Source organism: Phyllostomus hastatus, unplaced genomic scaffold (genome assembly GCF_019186645.2).
Source record: "Phyllostomus hastatus isolate PE091 unplaced genomic scaffold, TTU_PhHast_1.1 phas_scaffold_46, whole genome shotgun sequence".
Lineage (NCBI taxonomy): Eukaryota > Metazoa > Chordata > Mammalia > Chiroptera > Phyllostomidae > Phyllostomus > Phyllostomus hastatus.
Window position 1 is genome coordinate 24,489,601 of NW_025334032.1, and position 23,096 is coordinate 24,512,696.

Consider the following 23,096-nt stretch of genomic DNA (forward strand, 5'->3'; position numbering starts at 1 on the left):
TCTGTGGAGCCAGCATATTCCAGAGCCACAGAACCTCCTGAGGGAGAATGTCCTCACTTAACCTTTTGATGTTCAACTATTTTACACAGAAACCTGTATCCTGAGTCCTGGAAATTGTCACCCTGGTGATAGTGATAGGCTCTGGCAGAGTGGAGAGAAAGCTGCTTCTGTCCTTGCATATCAAATGCTCACTTCAGGCTGAAACTTGCCTGCAAAAGGAGTTCCTACTGTTCACTAAGCACTGACTTCTAATTCTCATCAAAGTAGATAAGATCTCCATTATGCAGATGAGTCTCAGGCCTCAGAACTTTAGTGTGCGTAGGGTTACACAGTGAGCAGTTAAGGCAGGACTTGAACTCACCTGTCTGACCTGGAGGTCTGGAACGGGGGCAGCACACACGGCCTGTTTCCTGTTTTTGTACAGCCATCAAGCCAAGAATGAGTTTTACTTTTTTTCTTCTTCATTCAAATGTAGGATAAATAAGTCTAGAGAGCTAACGCACACACTGATAACCATAGTCAGCAACACAACCCTGAATACTGGTGATTTTTACATTTTTTAATGATTAAATCAAAATGACACTATTTTATGACACATGAAAATTACATGAAATTCAAATTTCAGTGTCTACAAAGTTTCATTGGAATGCAGCCATGCTCATTCTCTTGTTTATGACCCTTTCTACGCCACAGGAGCAGACTAGAGTAGCTGCAACAGAAACTTTATCATACGCCAAACCTAAATATTTGTTATTTGACCCTTTACAGAAAAAGTTTGCTGACCCCTAGTCTAGGGTCACTTCGGGGGTCAAGAAGATGATGTTCTGATTCACTTGGAGTCCTGGACAGTTGGAGCAGGCAGGGAAAGTGAAGACCACACAGCTCAATCCTCCCTCCAGAGGAGGCCAGATGAGCCTCTCAGGCTCCCCGAGGAGGGAAGTTCCAGATAAGGTGACTGGTGTTCAGGCTCTCAGTCTATGTAGTGAAAGGGGGCCCATGACCACCTCCTTAGAGCTATCAGATGCCTTTGTTCTTAGGAGTTCAGGGAAGTGAACACATAAATCCTCATCCCTGGAGAGGGCCAATGTGTTGGGGTCACAGAATGAACAATGCAAGAGGGAAAAGTGCGTGTGAGTGAGGGAAGTTCTTTGGCAGCAGGGTTTAGGCAGTCCTAGCCATGCTGTGCACCGTGGCTGTCCCCAGTGAGCATTGGTGAAGAATGAGTGTCCAGAGCAGCACTGAGGCGCTGGGAAGGGAATCCTGTCAGAACAGCTTGAGGGCCCGAGCCGACTGCCAGGCTTAGTGTGACAGAGCAGAGAGTGTTCTCGGGGCTCAGAGTGAAACTGGTTTAGAGTGACATTTCAGGCAACTGAGCTGGGTGGAGCCCAGGAGCAAGGCCACATTAAGGACCCCAGAGCAGCCCAACTCTCCCTAGTTACTTGCTCTAGATTGGAATGATTCTGCCCCTGAGAAAGTCTGTGTGTTGCTTCTGACTTGCCCGCCTAGGACAGGCATTCCCAGGGGTTGAACAGCTCTTTGCTGGGCGACAGCCCTCACTGCGGGAGGTGTTCCTGGGACCCAGGGATTAAAAAGCAAGATCATTTCCTCAGAGACTCGCAATCAAAAGGCAAGTCATTCCGGCAAACAACGAACTAGAATACACACATCTAGCCACGGGAGGACTGGTGGAGAGCTTCCTTCAGGCCTCACACCATCAGTGCCTTCCTCTTTGGTCTCCTTTCTAGAAAGAACTGTGGCCTTATGGTCAGTATTTCCCATCTGACCATGGCTGGAGTGGACTTTCCAAGGCCTCCCCTCCACAGTAGCTTTCTGCTCAAATCCAACCCATTCTGGGCACTCGGCATTCTAAAAGCCTGTGTATCAGGTACCCTGTGAGCTCCGGTGATACGGAGATAAGAAACGAGGTTTCAGTTTCACAGATGGGGGTAGGGGAGAAGGGCTGGAGGAGCATCTGTTAAACAGATCATCACTACCTTTGAATGATGGGAACTCTTAGAAGTGTTTGTAGCAATGGGAAGGGCACTGGGGATGATACATCTGTCCTGGTTTTCCAGAGGAAGGCCAATCAATTTTCTAAATCAATTTCTTCTTGGGAGAGTGGATAATCCCAGACTTACACGTCTTGGTAGAGTGCGCCACCTTCTGGCTTGGGCCCTGCCCACCTCCCAGCCTGTCAGTGTCCGAGGGCAAGGCCCTTTTATGCTATCACGCACTTGTGACTGGGAAGGAAAATCACTCCTCCACCCCGACTGGTGCTGGTTGGTGGATCATAAAATTACTCTTCCACTTTACTCTAAAGTCATGTGGGAGAAAGCAGAATTTTAAGACTTCTGTCATGTGTAGATGACTTTAATAAAATCCCACCCTTAAAAAGATGCTATGTTCAAGATCTGTACAAAATCAGGATGAGAGGAATCTTATGCTGCTCTTGTCTGATGATGTAAAGAGCTACTCTCGTGGCTGATTATGTTGTTTTTAGGGACATGTTTCCCTCCTCAGTAAGAACGTCGACTGTACTGTACAAAACTGACTCAGAAGTCCTGAGGTGTGTGGGCACACGAGCATGCAAGTATGTCTCAATATTATCTGCTAGACAACCAGAAATAAATTCTCATCACACACATCACACTAGTGGGGAAGTCTAGAAGAGAGGGGATTTGAAATGCCCAAGGTTGGCGCATGGATTATAGACAACATGCTATCTTTTTTGTCATGTATGTCCTTGTTCCTCATTGTGGTCTAGGGAATTCACAGTCTCTTTAGGCACCGATGGAGCCGTCTATACCTGACTGACTACTGATTATAGCTCTTTCAAAGAACCTATAGCTCTGTCTGATGAGATTCTTTTCATTTTAAGACTCAAATCCTGTTTGAGGATTAACTGGATGCATGGTCTTGACACTTCAGACTAATAAACACCATTTTTCTTTAGAATTTTTTCAGCTCTAGGATGCATGATAATTTACTGATCTTCTAAAGAAAGCAGCTGTAACCTGTATCTCATTCCTCAAGGGAGTGTGTAATCCTATTTGTTAAGGGGCTAACAAGACACCCTTACTTTTCAATTCATTCTGCATAAGTGCTGTTCAATGGTTTTCTGTTCCCAATGGGAAGGGATGAACTCATTCTGCAACCCCAATTTCCAATGCAAAGTTGAAATTTCTCCCAGAACATCTACAATCTAGTAATGCCAGAGGCCTCCCTGAAATTCTCCATTGTTAGCCTGAGAAAAAGAAATGTTCCACACTTGCTATAATGACTCCCATCTGCTTTCTTGGAGTCATCAGGATAGGCCTCTGGCTGTACTTGTCATTTAACTCAACTTCCTTATTTTTTAGCCACAACTGATTCTAAAACTCCCAAGCATTAACATATTTATTATTAGAGGGCAATATAGATTTACTTCTAAGAAAATTTACTCTCTTTTTGGTGACTTCTGATTTATACTCAAATATGGCATTTTAATTAATAAGCTTGGTTCCTGTAACAGTGTCAAGTTTGCTTAAGATTCTTTGATCTATACTAGCAATTTTCAAACAGTGTGTCACAAGAATTTTTAAAACATGCAATACCTGACTATTTAGTTAGGGCCGCTGACCTCTTACCCCTTAGACTGTCAAATAAAAAAATGACAACAGCCAACACAACAATAGCCATCCAGTGTGAATGAATCAAAATTATACCTATTTTTTGCCAGGTAGGCAAAAAAATATATTTCCTGGTGTGCTGTGCAGTTTTAATAATTAATTTATGTGTGCCATGAGATGAAAAAGGTTGAAAACCACTGATTTATACTATACCAAGCTATACCAAGGAAATTTGGAGCCAGAATCTTGGAGCATCTTAAAGCTCAAGCTTTAAAAAACATCTACATCTGTTTGAACCCTTCATTTTGCCACAGGCTACACCACTCTATGTTCTTTCATTCCAACTCACTGACACATTGCTTGCCTAGACTCTGAAAACATTTGAGTTTGCCACTCTAGATTTTAATTCTATTTCCTCATTCTACAGCTGAGAAAAACAGACTGCAAAGAGGGGCAACAAATTGCTTGAGGAAGCCGCTCTGGAAAGTAGAACGCAATTTCCTACTCTCACTACACTCACTACTCTCCCCTTTAGGGGCTTACTGTACTTTGTTCTATGATCAAAATCAACATTTGTTACCCATTAGAAATGGAGAATCTCGGATTCCCCTAGCGTCTTAGAAAAAAAAGAATTGTTTGGGGACAGAAACAATTTCTTGTTTGTTATGTGGGTCCATGTAGGCAGAACATTCACCTAAATTCAACCCCCAGTCTGACCCGCTTCAAACCACCTGAAGGCAACTGGGAACCCAAAGACACAGTCCAGGCCAGGAACCTTCTCTCCTAGCTTACGTTTTCACCCGAGTCTTCAAAGGCACGGACCGGAAGTAGCGTGCCGTCGCAGAGCGGAGAGAATTCGTGTTGGCCGGAAGAAAATGGTGCATCCCTTAAAAGGTTCCCCTCTTAGTTTCTGCTTCCGCACAGTTGCTGTTGGAGACGTTGGGGTGGTACGCGATAGCTTCCGGGGAGCTGGGCAGGCTGCGAGATGCCTGGCGGCGGCCGCTGCCCCGACTGCGGCTCCGCGGACCTAGTGGACGACGCACACTATTCGCAGAGCCAGCTAGTGTGCTCTGACTGCGGCTGCGTGGTTACCGAGGGAGTTCTCACTACAACCTTCAGCGACGAGGGCAACCTCCGAGGTACCTGTTCCGTCCTTTCCAGGGGTGAGGGTAGAGCCTGGAGCAGTGGAAGGACTGAAATCAGATTTCTCTTCTGCCCATTCCTTGTCACGTACACACTTAAATACGGGGCGGGGGGAACCTAAAGTGAACAAGTGAACTGCAGGTGGTTAGGGACTACCGTTCACGCCTGTTTTCCTAGCATCTAGTAAAATAACAGGCACGTAGTGTAAATATAAAAAATTTTAATAAATGGGACAAAGAGAAACAAAGTTCTGCTCAATTTACTCAGCCTGGTCGTGGTGGAAATATTGTGGCTCAGCTCTACAAATACAGCACATGCTATTGCCCCGAAGTAGTTTTTAGTACTAATTGGCAAAGCATATATATATATTTTTTCCCTTCAAGCTTGCTTTCCCAGTCCCTGATTAGTGCAGCCCTCAAGACCTGCAGCCAGGAAAGTTGCCTGAATTGGATGTATGAGAGGGTGCAAATCTGAACTGACATTTACGAAAACTTGGAACTGGTAGAACTGCAGTACAGTCCTGATCTTCCTCAGCGTCTGCATGTTTGGTAGTGCTTGTGGACACAGACAATCAGACGGACCTTTAATGTACATAGATAGGCACCTTCTGTGAGACGGCAAGCACATACCTAATGATCTGAATTCTGCTCCCTGGCTTTGTGTGGTGGGAGCACAGGGGTCTGGTGGATAAAGACTGAACAAGGTACGTGTTGTCCACCCCCCCCCCTTTTTTTTTTTTCAGAAGTAACATATTCCCGAAGCACAGGGGAAAATGAACAAGTTAGTCGCAGTCAGCAACAAGGTAAGAATCAACCTTTTATAACACAGTGGCTTTCAAGCACATTTGCCTGATGGTTCTGCCTGCATGCTTGCTTTTCCTGATTTCAGTGTTACCACGTAAGTAGAGCAGAAGAGAGTGGCGATTAGACGTAAAGGATGAGGATGGTTTTAGGAGAGGCAGTGTAAGTTTTGGGTTTGCTCAGGGGTGTGTTTGAGGTAGACTCAAGGAGTCCAGATCAAAATTTGCCTTGACCCTGAATCAAGCCAGCCTCTTGGAAATGGTGGGCTGAAACGTCATTCTTCCCATGCATTTCTTTGTGCCTTTAGAGTGATCTGCTAGGTGGTGTTCCTGTTATCGTAGGAAGGCACTGTATTACGTGTGCATCTCATATTAGAGGCGAGTTTAGCAGAAATTGCTAGGAGCTGCACAAGAGCTCCTTTGACCCCTCTTACTCTTGCTGTGGGTTTTCTTAGGTCTCCGCCGAGTGAGGGACCTCTGTCGAGTTCTGCAGTTGCCGTCCACATTTGAGGACACAGCAGTTGCTTACTACCAACAGGCATACCAGCACTCTGGCATCCGTGCTGCCAGGATGCAAAAGAAGGAGGTGCTGGTCGGGTGCTGTGTCTTAATCACCTGCCGGCAGCATAACTGGCCCCTAACCATGGGGACCATCTGCACCCTGCTGTATGCAGATTTGGATATGTTTTCTGGCACCTACATGCAGATAGTGAAGCTCCTGGGGCTGGATGTGCCGTCTCTGTGCTTGACAGACCTGGTGAAGACCTACTGTAGCAGGTACCTGCCTGTGGGAGATGTGGGGATGGGGTGGGTCCTGAAGCCTTTTACCTTTGGCTGTCTTTTTTTGACTAAAGCCCATCTAAAAGGATGCTGGAGAAAAATCTGTCCTCCCTCTCCTGTGTCTACTACTACCAAGGTTAATCCATTGTACATTTCTAGAAGGTTATAATTTTCAAAATTCTTTGTCCTCACAGCAACCTAATGATGTAGGAGAGTAGGGATTGGCTTGGCACAGGGCTCCTGAGTTGCACCCCTCACGTGTGTGGCACGCGTGGCTTCACGCAACACCCCTGCCTCAGCGGGATCAGCTGCGAATGGAGCTGAAAGAATATGAAGTAATATTAGTAGATGACAGAGCTACAGTCAGAAGCTAATCCTGTTTTTGTTTTGTTTTGTTTTGTTTTAGTAGTTGTATTCTTTCATTTTTTTCTGACAGATATAGTAGAAAGGAAAGGCTGTTGGTATCAAAATAGTCTTGGATTTGAAGCTTGGTTTCTTCCTAGCCAGGTGACTATGGGCAAGTTTTCAATTATAAATTCACATAACAAGGTGCAGAGAAGGCAAAAGAACATCTGTAAAGCATTTAGAGGCTGATGGGGGTTGCTCAGCAAATGTTAGCTCCCTTCTGCATGCTCCTGCCCTTGACCTTTCCTGCCCTTGACCTCACAAGCAGGACTCACCCAGTCTTCTCTCGGTGCCTTTGTGAAGCTTGCTGCCCAGCAAGCCTGAGTGTTCCCAAGAGGCCAGAAGGGCTTGCCCCTCCTGAGCAGACTGTTCTTCCTCTCTGCGGAAGGGCAGCCTCCCTGCTGGCACTGAGCACTTCAGAAGGGCAGCCTTCCATAGGCACTGAGACCAGACCCTCATTTTGGTTATTTCAGCTTCAAACTGTTTCAAGCCTCCCCATCTGTGCCCGCCAAATACGTGGAAGACAAAGAGAAGATGCTGTCCCGAACACGGCAGTTGGTGGAGCTGGCAGATGAGACATGGCTGGTGACTGGGCGGCATCCCTTGCCTGTCATCACTGCTGCTGCCTTTTTGGCTTGGCAGTCACTGCAGCCTGCAGCTCGTCTGACATGTTCTCTGGCCCGGTTTTGCAAATTGGCAAACGTGGACCTGCCCTACCCTGCTGCCTCCCGCTTACAGGAGCTGCTGGCTGTGCTGATGCGGATGGCCGAGCAGCTGGCCTGGTTGCAGGTTCTGAAACTTGACAAACGGTCTGTGGTGAAGCACATTGGTGACCTGCTCCAGCACCGCCACACTTTGATCCGCAAAGCCTTTCGTGAAGGAACAGCAGAGGTGGAGGCCCGGGAGAAGGAGCTGCAGGGACAGGGACAGGGACAGGGGCAAGGACAGGGAGAAGGGGAAGTGGGCAGTAGTCCTGTAGATTTGCCAGAGGGGAAGCGACCAGCTAGTCCTGCCCTTCTCCTCCCACCCTGCATGTTGAAGCCCCCAAAGCGTGTCTGCCCTGCCCGCCCTGCCTCCACGGTCACTGGAGACGAGAACATTTCTGATAGTGAAATAGAGCAGTACTTGCGTACCCCTCAGGAAATGCAGGACTTCCAGAGAGCCCAGGCTGCCACAAGTAATCCTAACCCTCCCTGATGCACTTTGGGGGTTGAGAGGAACACTTCGCCCCGTTCTGACAGCAACTTGATAAAAGGCTGTCATATGCAGAGAAATAAGTGTGTACAAGTCCTTATGTGTTGTCTTTCCTGTTTAAAGGAACCAGGAGGGGCTCTGCAGCTCCTTGGAGCCCAGGTCCTGGAGCAGAAGTCAGAAGGAATGTAGGGACACCTGGGCTGTTCCCGTTCTTGCGTGCCAGGGAGCAGGGCACGTGTGTTCACATTCTGTGGGATGGCTTTCCTCTCGGACTCTTGGGTGAACACCAGGCTGTCCTGCTCCTGGTTTGAATCGGATATGCTGCTGCTGCTGCTGCAGGGCCGACGGGCCTCCCGACCAGTTGGCATTTCCAACGTTACCCACCCTCAGAGGGCAGGGACTGGGCAGCTCTTGGCCCTGTGTCGTTCTCTAGGTGTTGGTGGGTTAATGGGCATGGTATCATGAGATCCTCTACCTCATAACAAAAGGACCGTGGGTGGACTAAAGTTAAAGCTCAAAGGGCTTTGCAAAATTTTAATATATTAAAACAAGAGGCATCTGCTAGAAAACATTCTATTGTATAAAACCCGAGCTTTTAAAAACATGTTTTCTTTGGCACTTCTCATCCCCTCCCTCCCCTCTCCCCAGCGTATTGCAAAAAGCTCTCCAGTGCTAAGGCATTGGCAGGGTATGTAAACAGCAGCCAGCGTATGTGGAAGAATAATACAAAGCTCTTTTTTTTCCTGTCTAATATCGTCTGTGCAGCAAGCATAAATAACAGGATCCATCCCAAGGTGTGTGGGTTTCCTTTCCTCCCCTGTGTCTTTGTTCACCTTGGTGATCAGATCAGGCTGGGGGGACCTGGACCAAGTCTTGTTTTCATGATGCTGTTTACAAGGCCCCAGGCTCCCTCCACTTTTACTGGGTCCTGTAGTACAAGGCTGGTGGTTGCTTTGTAGGTTGGGGGAAAAATAGGAGTGCTGGTGTTTAAAAGTGGAGGCTCAGGCCCCAGGGGAGCTATCGGGACTGTGCCTGCCACCTGGAAGGATTTGGCCTTGGCTTCCGTGCGGTGGGAAGCTGGTCTGGTGTTTTGGAGGCTTCCCTCTAACAGGGAGCTAGAGATCAAATGATTGGGATGGGTCTTCATGTAGCCTCATGGAGGCAGGGAAGTACTTCTCCTTAGTCCCTTGGTGTTGGGAGGCTGAGACTGGAGGCGTGGGTCTTGTACGTGAACAGAAAGTGCTTCTCCAGCATGGCTTGCAGTCCTGTGCTGGGGTCCCCTTCGGGGCCTTGTTTATAGGGCTAGGTTTGAGGCTGGACTGATGTCAGCCCCAAGTCCAAGCACTACTCTCTACTTCCTTCAGATTATCCCCAGGCACCGTCAGCCTCTTAGGTGGCCCTTGGCTTTGTCTTCAAGTGCCACCTTGGAGCCGTGCTGTATGGTTTGTGTACCACTCACGTGGGAACGGTATCCCTCCCTAATTGTGCACCTACCCCTCCCCCCCCACTTGATCTCCCAAGCTGCCTTTCACACTGCTCCACCTTCTCTAGCATAGTTAATCTGAAAAGCAGCACCTTATCACCTCCAGTTGGTCCTGGTCACTTGGCTCATCTGCTAAGGCTGGCTCCCCAGTTAGCCAAAAACTGGGTGAGGGAGAGACCCTAGAATCTAGGCACAGATGGCTGACTTAAGAAGAGTGCAGTGAGAGAACATTGTTCTCGTGCTCCCATCTGTGTTTTCCGTGTGAGGCCAGCGACCACCAGCGAGGCAGGTGGACAGGATGCGGGAGCACCTTCGGAGGAGCCTGCCTGGGCTGGGCTGTGCTGTGCTGGTCCGCGATTCATCACTGCAGGCTGACAGGACCTCCCCCTACCCTGGACGGCACTGAAAACTGCCCAATCTAGCCTGGGCTGGGACGGAGATTATCCTGCTTGTGGCTCTGGGATTGTCTGTCGCTATGCTAGAGGCATGGCCCTCTTGGCGGTGGTAGGCCTCTGCCTATTCCTCACCCCAACCTCCAGAACCAAAGCTGGTGAGCCCGGGTGCAGCCCTGGGCGCTTCTACCTCAAACCTGTTGACGTACCGACCGACGTCTTTGAGGCCTCCAGAGAAGCGGGGCTAATAAACCCATGTGGCCAGTATGTCCTAAAGTGTCACTTGACCCACCCTAGACGGTGGTCTCGCTCTTCCAGAGGCCCGTCTTCATGCAGCCGCCCCCTGCCGCCTCGGCACCGGAGGCCATGGTGATGTCGTCGTACTTGCCGCCTTTGGGGGCGCCATTCAGACTGGCGGTGTTGAGCGGGTAGGAGCGGCGCTTGCTTTCCTTCTCCAGCACGCCCTTGAGGTTGTCCCGACTGGCGCTGCGGCGCTGGCCCGGCCGGCCGGCCTCTGGGAGCGGTGCGGCGCTCGTGTCGCTGCCCTCCGACGGCGTGAGTGCAGGCTCGCCTTCCAGCTGGAGGCGGGCGCCAGGGCTATTGCGGCTGCTGCCCGGGTAGCTGTCGGATGGGCTGTTGTGCAGGCTGCCACTCTCGCTGGACAGTAGCTCGGGCGCCCCGGCAGCTGCACCCCCGCGCAGTGCCTTGAGCCGGTTCTTGCCTCCCGCCTCCCCCGTGCGGTGCCCCTTGGCCCGACTCTTGTGCGCTCGGCGCCCGTGGGGCAGGTTGTTGGGGTGGCGGGGGGCGAGGCTCCCTCGGGAGCCCACGGGCTCTGGCTCCCCTTCTCCACGGGCCACCACTCCTGCCTCGCACACCTGACTCTGGGCCAACTGTAGGTTGGTGAGCTTGCAGGGACCCAGGGCCGGCGCATGGCCACCGCTGCTGCCGCTGGGGGATGACTTAAGGGAGGCGGGTCCCTCTCCGAACACCGGGGAACCGTCTTCTGGGATAGAGGCGGGCACCGCTGGGGGTGAGGCGCGCGTGCCCGAGGCAGGGGGACAGCAGGCCCGCCAGGAGGCCCTAACGTCCCTGCGCCTGGCACAGTGGTGGGTGAAGACGAAGAGGCCTAGGGCCGAGGCCGCCACCCCATACAGACAGCTGCACACCACCCGGGGCAGCCAGCGCTGGGACACCGCCAGAGCCCCGCAGGCCCACATGGCTAGGTACAGGAAATGCGTGGTCACCAGCGCCCCCAGCTGGACTCCCGGAGAATAGAGGCCATCAATATCCTCTGGGGGTCCAGGCGTCACCACCCCCGCGCTGCCGGTACCCAGAAGGGAACCTGAGTCACTCAGAAGGGGGCCGCTGCTCCTGAGTCTGGTGGAACCTCTCAGCTCCTCCCCTGGGTCCAGGGAGACCCTGCTCGTGCCCCCCTTTGAGCTCTGTGCCAGAGGACCCCTCAGATGCAGCCCTGCACACAGGAAATAGATCCAGGTGATCAGCAGAATCAAAGCCACGGGGATGTAGAAGGCTCCTAGGCTTGGACGCCACACCAGCCAGCAGCTGAGGGGAGACATAGGCAGCGGATGAGGAGGGGGCGCAAGTCTGAGGCTGGGCCCATAGACTGGGTGGTTGGGGACGCAGAGGATACAGTGAGTTGATAGGCAGAGACTGGTGTAGTCAACATGCACGCGCTTGGGTGGGATCGCTGGCTGGGTGGGCGCAGCAGGCGCCCCTGCCAGTGGAATAGAAGGCAGCTGGTGCTGGGGTGGGTGGGTTTGGGGCAGGCAGGCAGGCAGGCAGGCAGGCAGCGTGCTCACTAGGGGCTGTGGTCCCGGTAGTTGTGGATGTTGACGGCAGCTGTGATGCCGCAGATAATGAGTGGGATCCCTCCGGCGATCAGATAGAACCTGGAGGGGAATGGGTTGGGGGGTCAGAGAGAGAGGGAACAAGGGGGAGGAACCAGGTGCTCAGAACCCTTGACCCAGGGTCTCTGTCCCATCTCCTTTCCCCTTTAAATTCTGTCCATTTTTTCCCCCCAGGGATGCAAGGCCCCTTCAGGACAGGCTTGATAGATCCCTAGGGGATGTGGCCAAGACTATTCTCAGGGACAGAGGCCACATTGCTCTCTCTCCCGCTAAGTGCAGAGGTCAGAGGGTGCCGCTCAGGTTCCTGGGGTCCCTGCCCAGTGCCCTTCCCTGCTATTGTTGCAGTCACTTCCTTCCCTGGCCTGTCGTGCCTCAGACGCCCTAAGGACGCACCCACTACATGACCTTCAGCAACCTAGTGCCTTGCCTCTCCTGTCTTTGGAGCGTGGTTTGTGGGGACCTCGGACCCACCCTGCATCCACCCGGAGAGAATTGATTTGGTGTCTTAACCACCCTCTGAGCCCTCTCCCACTGCAAAGCTGACATCTGGAAGCATGTACCGGAGCATGGGGCGGGGAGCAGATGGGGCAGAGTCCCCTTCCTGTGGAGGGGGCGCCCTCCAGGTGAGCTCCTTGTGGAGGACGCGGGCCTTCACACCCATCCAGAGCAGTGTGGACAGTGAAGAGTAGTGCAGGGTGATGCCCACCTGCGGGATCAAGGCGCCGAGGCTGGGACTGCTACCGGGTCAGGGGCACTGGGCTGCTACCGCCCCAGAGCCTCAGCCCCACAGGGTGCTCCCCTCCTCCCACAGTCCCAGGCCCCAGCTCCGCCCAGATCCTCCTCCAGGTCCTGTCCCTGCTGTTAACTTCTACTTCCACCCCAGGTTTCCCCCACTCTGGTGACTCTCCATGACCTTGTTATGGCTGTCTGGTTTGTCCTCGGCCTCTCTTCCATGGCAGGCCCCCACTTTGAAGTCCCACCTCCAAGTTTCTCTGCTTCTATCCCCTTCTACTCTCATGCCCTCCCCTCCCATGAGTAAACTGGACACAGAATGATGGAGCTGGCCTGCTGGCGTGAGCCCCTGTTCCCTTCCCCTGCACCTCCCTGCTGCCTAGGCCGCCATCACTAATCTTGGAGCTTCCCCAGCCACCACTCCAGCCCCCTCTCCTCTTACCGCCTGGCAGACCATCTGGTAGTTGGTGAGGGTGATGCCTCCTGCAAAGACGGCGGAGGTCATGGCCATGTGGAAGCACAGGTTCAGCAGCATGTGCCAGCCCTTCCGGGACACGTGGATGGAGCTGCCCGAGAAATAGTAATTAATGGGCCACCCGGCCCAAGGTCAGGCCCATGGGATCTCAAGGCCATTGGGAGGGCCAGAGAGAGGTGCCGGTATCTGTGTGCATGCATGTATGTGAATGTGATAGAGGCCCCAGGACAGGTCGGCCTTAACCCACAAAATGTGCTGTCCAACCCCAGAACTTCAAATAAAATGCTGGGCAAGAGCCTGGGAGAGAGACATGGCCCCACCTGGGAGAGGAACACCTGCCAGTACTTGGTGAGACCATCCCTGCCCCAGCCTTCCCGCCACACCCGCTTCCCGAGGGAGCTCTCACCTGTGGTTGAGGATGTAGGTGATGATGGTGGAGAAGAGGCAGAGCAGCAGCAGGGCTGTGCAGGGGTACACGACCGGATGCAGCCCTGCGCCCGAGCCCCCCACCTCCCTGGGAAAGGCACTCAGCTCCTGGAAAGAGTAGGAGAGAGGAAGTGTGTACCAGGAAGCCAGGAGTAGAGGCCGTCCCACGGAGTCCTGCCAGGGCCAGTCCCCGGGCCAGTTTTCCTCTTCCCGAGCCCAGCCGGCTGTGGTCCTCAGCATAGTCCATCTGGGTAGGCAAAGATGGACGTGCCAGGCATCCACTCTTAGAAGGTCGGCCTATGTAGCATTAATAATCTGCCGCCTACCTTTCTGGGGGCTTTTCAGAGGGGGAGTCTCTGTCTACAGTACCGCTGCATGCCTGCTCCAGATCTGGGAAAGTGGGGTGTGGACGTGGTCAGGGAGGGGGAGCTAGACAGGGGTGAGTGAGGAGCGTGGCCAGAAAGGAGAGTGGTTGACAGACTTTTTTCCACTTTAATAACCTGGATCTCAGGGAGTACAGGCTGGGTCTCGAGAGACCAGGCTGGGTAGTTCTGGCTCCTGCTCTCTCATTTCGGGAGAGGAAGCAGGATGTCCCCGTCTCCTGAAAGGTGCGAAGTGTGGGAGAGACCAGAGGGACATTTCCCTGAGTCCTCAGGTGACCAGAGAACCTGCCCCCAGCCCCCGGCATACCTGCCTTGTGCCGTGTCCCTCTCATCACCCAACCCGACTCTACTCACCATGAGCACGGCCACGTTGCCCAGGTGCTGGCAGTGCAGAGAGCTGGCGTTGGGGTGGCTGGAGCGGAGCTGGCAGCCTTCGGCACTCCAGCCCCCAGCCCCGCCCGGCCCCTCCTGGCTCCACCAAGCTGCCACGGGTTCAGCCCCCTCAGCCCAGTGGCGCAGCGAAATGGCCACTGGCTCCGTCAGATTTCCCACGCCACAGCCACCTATGGGGGAAGAGGAGTCCACACAGGCATGCGCAAAGCCATGGGAGGCTGGCGGGTGGGGGGGAACTGAGCAGGTGTGGAAGACCCGTGCGTGGGGTGTGCCCTGGGCTTGCTGGATGGAGTTGGATACCAACGCAAGCCTGCCCTCCACACCCTCAGTCTAACTGAGGGGACAGCAGGGTGAATCAGAGTGAAAGCACTGGGAGGCGGCCCACTCTAAGTGCTGAAAGAGCAGTGGTGACATGCCCTGAAAGAGGGGACTCCAGGGCTGGGGTCAGGGATGAGAAGGTGGAAGGTCACGCTGAGGGAGCAGAAGCCTAGGTGAGGAGAGGACTCAGGAGGGCGTCCCTGGGAGGCAGCGGTGGGACAGAGGGCGGTCTGGGTGGGCTGACGGTTTGTACTTATAGCCCTTTTGAAACCTGACAAATCTTGCATATAAATCCTGGTGTCTTCCTGAACCTTTTCTCCAACGAGCCCTTTCTTTATGGGATGGCCGTGTCCCCTATCCTCCTTGGAAAAGGTGAGGGCCACCATCCTCTGCCACCTCCACCAGGGTGTTAGGGGGCGCTGGGGGTGAGGGAAGAGCAGGATGAAGGGGCACAGGGCGGGCACTTAGGAGGGGCCCCACGCGGTACCTGGAGTTCAACCCCTTACTTGTTCCTGCGAAGATGACAGGGGTGGCCACGCCGCGCCTCTTGCTGGGCCCCACAGCTCCGGGGCGGGAGGTGTTGCCGTGGCTGCGGAAGAGGCGGCCGTTTCGGAAGACGAGCAGTTGCAGGGTGCAGTCTGGGGGCGCCGGGGGTGCCAGGGCGGCCGGAAGGGACGAGAACAGACTGGGCGGCAGCTGGATGGAGGCCAGGGCCACACTGTTCTGGGGTGCGGGGGAGGACACAGGATGTCCTCAGAGAATTCCTCAGACACACCCGGATCCTCTGGGACTCTGATGTTCCCCAGCCCTTCCTCCCACCTCCGTTCCTGGGTCCAGCCTCCACTTGTATCATCTGCCTCCACCAGGCTCCTGCATCTTGGCATCTCCCCCCTTAGTGTCCTCCCTGCCCCGGTGCCCACCTTGATGTGGAAGGACGACAGAGAGATGTTGGGCCTCCCGGTGGTACAGCGGAAGCGCAGCTGCTGGTCAGCCAGGGGCTCCGGCTCGGGAGAGGGGTTCTGGCCAAGGCCTGCGGGCCGGGCGCCGGGCCCGCTCGCCTCCCTCCTCTGGAAGGCTGTGCAGGTCAGGCCCACGTAGCTGTTTGGCTTGATGAGGTAGGCCTCCAATGCCACATTCCTCGAGTTCTAGGGATAGGGAGCTCGTCACCCGACCCTTTGAGATCGGTGGCTCCCTTCTGGCCCTTTCTCGCCTGAGACTGCACAGGCCCTCTCTGCAGATCTGCTCAGGCCGCGCCTCCTGTACCCTTCTTCACTCCTCACTGTCTTGTCCGGGCGTGGCCAGTCTTACGTCTGCTGTAGAGTAGTCTCCCCAGTTCCTGGCCACGGCGCCTCCTTCCTCCTAAGGTTCTTCCTCCCACTTGTGCACACCCACCTTGTGTCTGGCTTGCTGCCTCTTAACACGGACTAGTTCTGCTTCCCCAGCTAAGCTGGAGAGCAGGGTCCAAGTCTAACCTCCTGTGACACCCGAAGGGACCAGCACAATACCTTGCATGTGGAAGGTGCTCTGTTGTGTTGTTAATTGGTTCACGACCCACCACGGGGAACAGAAGTCTGCATTCCCCCACATTCCCATCATCACAGTGTTACCCCCTACCGTTTGGTTCCCCACCATAATGCCTGCCTCCCTTCTCTAGGGTCACTGGCCTCCCTCTCTTTGCACTTCCCCTGACTGTTCAGGATTTGATTCCACTCAACTGGGAGTCATCAAGTCAGGGGGTCGTGGCAGGTGCACAGCTGGAGGACCTGCTGCCTGAGACCGAAGTGCTTCCCTTCTGGACGACTCTAAGTCCCCTCCCAGTGCCAGGCCCCCTGAGGAGCTCCCTCCCAGCTGACCCACATTACCACAGAGATGTGCTGGGCGTGGGGGCTCAAGGCGGCACCCCCAATGCGCTCCAGGGCACCCACAATGCCACTGCAGGCCTTGTCCTCACGCTGGGCCAGCCACAGCAGGTGTTCGTCGACCAGCATCAGGTTGCTGGCCATGTCCACCATCACCTCCACCAGCTGCGGGGGAGGGGGGTCACTGAGGCACGTGTGGGGTTTGGGACTCAGGGACTGGGGTGTGAGAGGCTTGAGCAAATGGGGAGCAGGAGGTTTCCAGGGGCCCCAGAGTCCTGGCTGAATCTCACCTCTTTGATCTGGTCGACATAACCCAAAAATTTCTGGATCATCTGAGCCACATAGACTACGTCCATCATGTCCGAGAAGCTGGCAGCCTCAGCGGTGTACACACGCAGCTGGTGGGCCAGGGTCAGAGCGTTGGAGGCATTGATGGGCATCTGGGAGTGTTGGGAGAAGATAGGGGACGGTTCAGTCTTTCTCCTTCTCCCCCAGAACCGCCCCTCGAGGCCCCTCCTCTGTGCTGATGCTTTGGGCGCAGGGCCTGGGGAGAGGGGTCCAGCCCACCAGCTGCGTTTGATCAAGACAGGAGGCACGTAGCCCTCTGCAGTGTGGCTCGGTTGGTTGGGTGTCATTGCCCAAAGCTAAAGCTGGCCGGTCTGATTCCCAGTCAGGGCACACGTCTGAGTTGTGGGTTTGGTCCCTGGTTGGGGCACATGCAAGAAGCAACGGATTGATGCTTCTCTCTTGCATCAATGTTTCCCTCCCTCCTTTTCTCCCTACCTCTCTCTAAAAATAAGTAAAATCATAAAAAAAAAAACCCCACAAAAAGACAGGAGGCACCTGTAAGGAGTGAGCTCATCACAACCCAAGGCAACCCACTCCTAGCACCACTGGCCCAGGGATCATGGGATGGCTCGTGTGTCCTTGTTTCCCCCTCAAGGCTGCCCTTACTGTGTTAGGAGATCAAGATGCTTGGGCTGGCCAGCATCCCGAGTGCGGCCTCCAGGGTCTGCATCCCCTGGGAGGAGGGCAGCCGGAGAAGAGCGAGAGCTCCTCGTGGTGCGTGCCCAAGGAGCAGTTGTGAGTCCTCTCCCCGTCCCATTCCCTGGCACCGGAGCTGACGGGGCACCCCCACCCCCTGTCCTGGCCTCACCAGCACGAAGGTGTAGAGCACCCGGGTAATGTCGTTGGTGTACAGACAGTGGGAGTAGTCCCCCGGCTCCCAGCGGCCAGCTCGGTCACACCGGCGGGAGGCCCGGGTGCCTGGGGCACCCCCGCTCAGGGGCACCGAGGTGAAGGGATACTGCAGGCAGGATTGGTAGGCTGTGATGCCAGCCAGAGTTCGAGGCCACCTGGGGACAGAGGCAGGAGTTGCCCATGACCCAGGCCCCTCGAGGCAAGGGCCCCTCCCCTGCCCTTGAAACTGGGATGTTGGAGCCCTTGAGGGAATAAGCCAGAATAGGGGCTTGGGGCCGGCCTTCGAGGGGTTCCCAAACCCCACCTTCTTCCTAACTGTGTTTGTACTGCTAACGCTGCCATTGGTGCTATGGGGGCTAGACTCCAAGTTCCAAGTTCTAGTCACTTATCCTTTCTGGGCCTCAGCGTTCCCAGTTGTACAGTGGGGAGAACCATACCTCTTTCCTAACTGAGAGGGCCATTAGGGTATTGCGTGTGTATTCCTGTGGGACAGCTTTGTAAACTGTTAATGTAAGGAATCAAATAAAAACCCTTCACATTTCAGAAGGCATAATCTTGGGGCTGACACAGAGGGAAGTGTTCTCTCCATTTTAGAGTGGAGGTGAGACCCTGGTTGCCTGTGGGCTTAGAGGCAGGAGCTGGGAGTGGGGTGGGGTGGGGGGTTGGGAAGGTGGTGGGGTCACCAGGGCAGCAGGGCACACCGAACCTGAAGTCCCCACGGTTGTTGGCGACGCGCTCGGCGGGGCAGTAGGAGGCGGAGGTCTCGAGCACCACGATCTCCACCTTCTTGCTGGCGTTGCCCTGGACCGTGGACACGGAGCACTCCCACTCGCCTGAGGCCCCCACACCGATGTGAGACAGGGTCAGCTCACTGCAGGCGGGCGGGCAGGGCTGGCTTGGCGAGGTGCTCCGCCGTGCCACCCCCCCCAGCGCCCCCGGCCTGGCCACCCACAGGCGCCCTGCCCCAGGTGTGCAGGATAAGCTTAGGTTCTTTGTTCTTTAACTGAGTGAGGGATACAAGTACATACTCCTTTCATGGTGATTGGCCTTGAGGTAATGTTTTTCTGAGCTTCCATTTCCCCATCTTTATCATGGAGATAATACCTCCCTTACAAGTCTATTGGAGAGATTAAGTCTGATAACTCAGGTGAGTATACATTGGAAAAGCTCTAAAGAAATGTCAAGTATAATCTTTTTTTTCTATCAGGCATTTAATTTCTGTCCCTTAGCTAGACCACTGACTTAGTCCTGGGTTTTTATAGACACGCACGTGTGCACACCCTTACACAGATGGCATACTCCCGGGGCTGTGAATGGGCACAGCCCCCTTGGGGGCTGGGACATGGTGCCGTGGCCACCCTCTGCCCTGGCTGAGAAGCGGCAGCGGGGCCTGTACCTGGTGATGAAGGTGCAGTCGTGGATGAGGCTTTCCGCCAGGAGGATGCCTGCCTGCTCATCGCCCTCCACCGGGGCCCGGTTGTGGTACCAGCGGATGCGGGTGTCGTTGCCCAGATAGCTGGCGGAGCACTGGAAGGGCAGGCGGTCACCCTGGAACACCACTTGGCGTAGGGATGGGATGAGGTGGTGCGTGTGTAGCTCCAGGGCCCCCTCTGCGGGAGGAGACAGGAGCCGCGGCCTGAGTGCGCCTGCGCCAATGTGGGAGTGCCCCGGAGGGCAGGGTCCGGCCTCTGCTGCCTGGGGCCTCAGGAAGGAAAAGGGGGCAGGAGAACGCGCTAGCGCTAGGAGCAGGAAGATTTTGGACAAATAAGTAAAGGTGGTGCTTTCCACGGCATACTTATCGACCCAGATGAAAACAAAGCAGCGGCCCCAGAGAAAGTTTAGAAGGTGGTGGAAGATGACCCCCAGTGGGATCTGAGGGAAAGGATACCCGGAGAGCTGCCTACCACCCAGGAATACCGCAGGCAGAGGGAACCTTGAGCCAGCCAGGCCCTTCAGAAGGGAGTCTGGGGCCCAAGGGCCAGGGACGATCCCTGGCAGGTGTGCAGGGTGAGGATGTGCTCACCGCAGCGCAGCTGGGCTTCCTGGAGGCCGCCCAGGGCCTGAGCGCGTAGGGCAGTGGGGTAGGCACAGAGCGTGCGCTCGGACAGCTGCAGCGAGTGATTCCGGGCCCAGGAGGGCAGCCAGCGCAGGTGGCAGTCACAAGTCAGGAACTCGGTGCCGAAGTCCCTGCAGAGGGCGGGAAGAAGGGCCATGGTGTGGAGCAGAGGCGTGGGGGCTCACGGAGTGGGGTGGAGCCCCAGGAAGGCACTGAGGCTGGAGAGGGCAAACTTGGGTTTGCGTGCAGCAGCTTAACAAGGGAAGGCAAATATATATGGTGGAGTTTCAGCCACTGGCTGTCCTGCCTACTCATGAGGCTGGCCACCGGTCACGATGTCTAGGTGTCTCCCTCCTGGGCAGAGGAGCAAAGCGGGGGTCTTAGTTCCTGGGCTGGGGAGAGATACTCACACAAGCTTAAGGGCTGGCAGCTCATCAAAGACCCCAGGTTGCAGACTGGAGAAGATGTTTCCAGATATGTTTCTGCAGGGGGCAGGCAACAGTAAGATGGATCTTAGGGTCTCCTGGCACCAGAGGGGGTAGGGGGAGTGAAGAGCATCCAGAGACCTGGAGGGGTCTGGGGCCGCCTTCCTCCTCCCAAACCCTCCTTTGGGGTGAGCCTTCCCTCTCCCCCTCCCTTCACTCACAGGCGGAGAAGCTTGGGGAGGCCTTGGAAGGTCTCGGAGGTGAGACAGCCAATCCGGTTGTTGGAGAGATCTCTGGAAAGGCACACACACACAACCACAGCGAGTCGGCCACGTGGTAGCACACGGATCAGCTTGTGAGGGACCCACAAGCGTGGCTGGGGCTTGTGTGGGAATGGAGTGAGAAAGAAGGCGGGGTTGGGGTGTGACATTTCTGCCCCCAGACAATATGCTGCATGGGGAGGGGGCACCTCCGGGTGGGGGTGAGTAGGAGGGGTGGCTGCTCATGGAATCCATGGGACCTTCTCCTGGGACAAGGGGTGGGGCTGGGAGGTTTGGGGGGCAGGACATGCCACTCACAAGCGCTTCAGCTCCCCCAGGCCCAGGAAGGCCCCAGCCTGCACCGTGCTGATGACGTTGTTCCTCAGGTCCCTGTGGATGAAATGGGAGGCCTCGCACCTCTCCCGCTCTGGGGGCTGCACCCCCTGGGGCCTGGTGGCCTCACTCTCACCAGAAGTGTTGAGTCTCGGTCTCCTTCTCCCTTTGGAAATCCCAGCTCCCTTTAGCACTGGCTGGGAAGTTGGGTGAAGGACCGTGCCCTTCAGACAGGTCTCCCCAGCCTCTCTGCCCGAAATGAGGGGCGCCAGATGCCGAGAGAGGGGGAGAAAGGGCCTCAGGTGAGCACTGGCTTCGAGGGCGGGAGGCCTTGGTGCCACCTCTGAGCTGCCCCGAGGATCCCTCAGGGCAGGTGTGAGAAACATTCCAAAATGGGTGTTATGCTCTTTTGTAAATTGCTCTACAAAGGTAGTCTTCTTCAGCCTGGCTGTTAAGAGGAGTTTTATGGCTCTCCTGTGAATCTCTCCATTCGGCAAGTGAGGAGCTAGGGCAGGCAGCCGGCTACTGACCGCATGGTGCTGCTGACCAGGTCCCAGGGTGCGGACTCCAGGGCAGGGCTGTAAGTCACCTGGAGGCCAGCCCCTCAGGACAGAGGTTTGCTCACAGTCCTGTGCCTGTCTCCCCCCAGGGTCCCCTAGGAGCCCACAGCACCGAGAGAAGGTGGCAAGGAAAGCGCCACTCAGGGCTGAGCTCCAGCAGGCCACAGACAGGACAGAAGGTGGTGAAGTCCCCTGTGACCCCCACCCCCCCCAGCCCAGACTGAGAAGCGGGCTCATGGCTCTCCCTGCCAAAGCCTCAGGGGAATGTCTGGATTGTGGGCAGGAGGGGGTTAAAGGAGCCAGCTCCCCGCTGAAAGGAGAGGAAATGGGTGTCCAGGATGGGGAGGTGCTGTCCCACCAGGGGGCCTGTTTTCGAACTGACTGTCCCAGTTGGGGACGTAAACACACACACACACACACACACACACACACACACACACACACAGGGCGGGGCGGGGGGGGGGGAACACCCTGCTCAGCCCTGCCCATGGCCAGGGGTCCTCATACCTCAGCTCCTTCTCATACTGAGGACTCTGCCGGCCTCCATAACCCCGAGGCCCCTTGGGGAAGAAGGGAAAGCCACCAGAAGGGGTCAGCCTCCTAGAGGGGTGGCTTCCCTACCCAGGCGTGCTGGGCGGTGCCCCAGTGCTGGGCGCAGGCCAGGAATGTGTGAGCGTGCAGACCCCAGCACGCTCCTGGAGAGTGGAGACTGCAGAGGACTGGAGAAGTGCCCCGCCTGGCCAGGGCTGCCCTTCCTGCCTGTCACCCCCCTTTTGCTGCCCAAACACCCCCTTCACAGCCCCCCTCCCCTGTGCGGTGCTGTTCCAGCATGTGCCCCCTGGCCCCTGTTGGGGTCTGGCCATTCTCAGGACTCTGGATCCCACCCCCATGCGGGGGGACAGGCAGAGGGAAACACATTCCTCATTGTGTCACTTCCCTTCATGGGCTGCCAAGGGGCCGAGGCTGCAGCCCCCCGCCCCTTCCCTCTAGTTCACTTGTGTTTATTCCCATTTCCTCCCTGGCCCTCCTCGAGGGCCCCCACCCCGCCTGCCCCACTGATGCTATGCAGATGGGAGCAAGGCGGCCTACGCGCCTGCCCCAGCGCCTTCCTGCCCCGTGTTTCCTGCAGCCTGGCCATGCCAGGGCCTAGTGAAAGGGGAGCTTCCCCCAAGTGTTGGCACCCCTTCCCCCTCGCCTCACACCCGCAGAGGGGCTTCCTGGGTGACCAGGGCAGCACCTCAATTGCCCCTGGGATTTGGCTTGCTCTCCTGGACCGGCCAGTCCTGGGTCCTTTCCTGAAGGGCACAGGCCAGGGGCTGCTTCTCACCGGGCTGAGCTCTGACAGGCCAGTGGGGTTGGGACCCCCCACAGCAGCTGACTCCTGGTCTCCAGTCCCTAAACAGCTCTGGGGTGGTGCCCTCCTGAGCAGCAAGAGGGTGTGCTATGATAGAACTTTTTTTAGAAACTATGAGGCCCTTATAGGGTGGTGGTTCTCTGCCCCTTTCTTGCTTAGCACACATCCTTTTGAAAATTTGATGATGGCTATGCTGTGGACTCCTGCTGCCCTACCCACCCCGCCAGTGCATACATCCAACATTGTGCATGTGACTTCAGGGGCTTGTGGAACCCAAGTTTGAATCCCCGTTCCGCACTGTCTAATTAGATCCCTTCGTTTCTTAGGTGAAGTCATGAGGATGCACAGATGTTTCTGTGATGTGGGATCTCCCCCCATCCCCCGCCCCCCCTTCCACAAAGCTGCGTGATCTTGGAACATGGAGAAGGTGTGCACACGGATGGAGCCCCCCCTCCACCTACCCCTTGCCCAGCTGGGACCAGGCTCCCTTCACTCAGCACACCCTTCTCCCTGTGTCTGGGCTGATGTGGAGGAGGAGGAACCCCCATGACAGAAGTCAGGGGAGGGGGGACTTCTGGGAGCAAATCATACCCTATTCCCTTCTTGAGAAAACAGCTCAGGAAGCCGAGTGTGTAAGAGTGTGTGTGTGA

At 55.5% G+C, this 23,096-nt stretch overlaps 2 protein-coding genes across 2 annotated transcripts in view; one reads left to right on the forward strand and one right to left on the reverse strand.

The window, feature by feature from the left end:
• Positions 1-4,488: 4,488 nt before the first annotated feature.
• Positions 4,489-8,677, forward strand: BRF2 (BRF2 RNA polymerase III transcription initiation factor subunit). Its single transcript, XM_045821286.1, has 4 exons — positions 4,489-4,747; positions 5,494-5,553; positions 6,006-6,327; positions 7,209-8,677. Exons 1-4 carry the CDS (start codon positions 4,594-4,596, stop codon positions 7,930-7,932), a joined length of 1,260 nt encoding a protein of 419 aa, XP_045677242.1. The 5' UTR covers positions 4,489-4,593; the 3' UTR covers positions 7,933-8,677.
• The window catches only part of ADGRA2 (adhesion G protein-coupled receptor A2), a 38,125-nt gene continuing 23,465 nt past the window's right edge, over positions 8,437-23,096 (reverse strand). The window contains exons 3-19 of the mRNA XM_045821285.1: positions 20,518-20,589; positions 20,161-20,232; positions 19,925-19,996; positions 19,482-19,645; positions 18,855-19,068; positions 18,165-18,329; positions 17,415-17,613; positions 16,549-16,698; positions 16,262-16,423; positions 15,320-15,544; positions 14,906-15,122; positions 14,043-14,251; positions 13,286-13,413; positions 12,847-12,970; positions 12,233-12,378; positions 11,625-11,714; positions 8,437-11,367 (exon numbers count right to left, since the gene is read on the reverse strand). Of these exons, the coding sequence (XP_045677241.1) occupies positions 10,098-11,367; positions 11,625-11,714; positions 12,233-12,378; positions 12,847-12,970; positions 13,286-13,413; positions 14,043-14,251; positions 14,906-15,122; positions 15,320-15,544; positions 16,262-16,423; positions 16,549-16,698; positions 17,415-17,613; positions 18,165-18,329; positions 18,855-19,068; positions 19,482-19,645; positions 19,925-19,996; positions 20,161-20,232; positions 20,518-20,589 (3,679 nt within the window). The 3' untranslated portion in view covers positions 8,437-10,097. The remainder of the gene's footprint in view (positions 11,368-11,624; positions 11,715-12,232; positions 12,379-12,846; positions 12,971-13,285; positions 13,414-14,042; positions 14,252-14,905; positions 15,123-15,319; positions 15,545-16,261; positions 16,424-16,548; positions 16,699-17,414; positions 17,614-18,164; positions 18,330-18,854; positions 19,069-19,481; positions 19,646-19,924; positions 19,997-20,160; positions 20,233-20,517; positions 20,590-23,096) is intronic.

What these genes read in the sequence shown, in the direction of transcription:
- BRF2 (XM_045821286.1), top strand. Translation starts at nt 4,594, where the DNA reads ATGCCTGGCGGCGGCCGCTGCCCCGACTGCGGCTCCGCGGACCTAGTG. An exon ending in CGACGAGGGCAACCTCCGAG is followed by an intron (nt 4,748 to 5,493) that starts GTACCTGTTCCG and finishes TTTTTTTTTCAG; the next exon opens with AAGTAACATATTCCCGAAGC. An exon ending in GTGAAGACCTACTGTAGCAG is followed by an intron (nt 6,328 to 7,208) that starts GTACCTGCCTGT and finishes TGGTTATTTCAG; the next exon opens with CTTCAAACTGTTTCAAGCCT.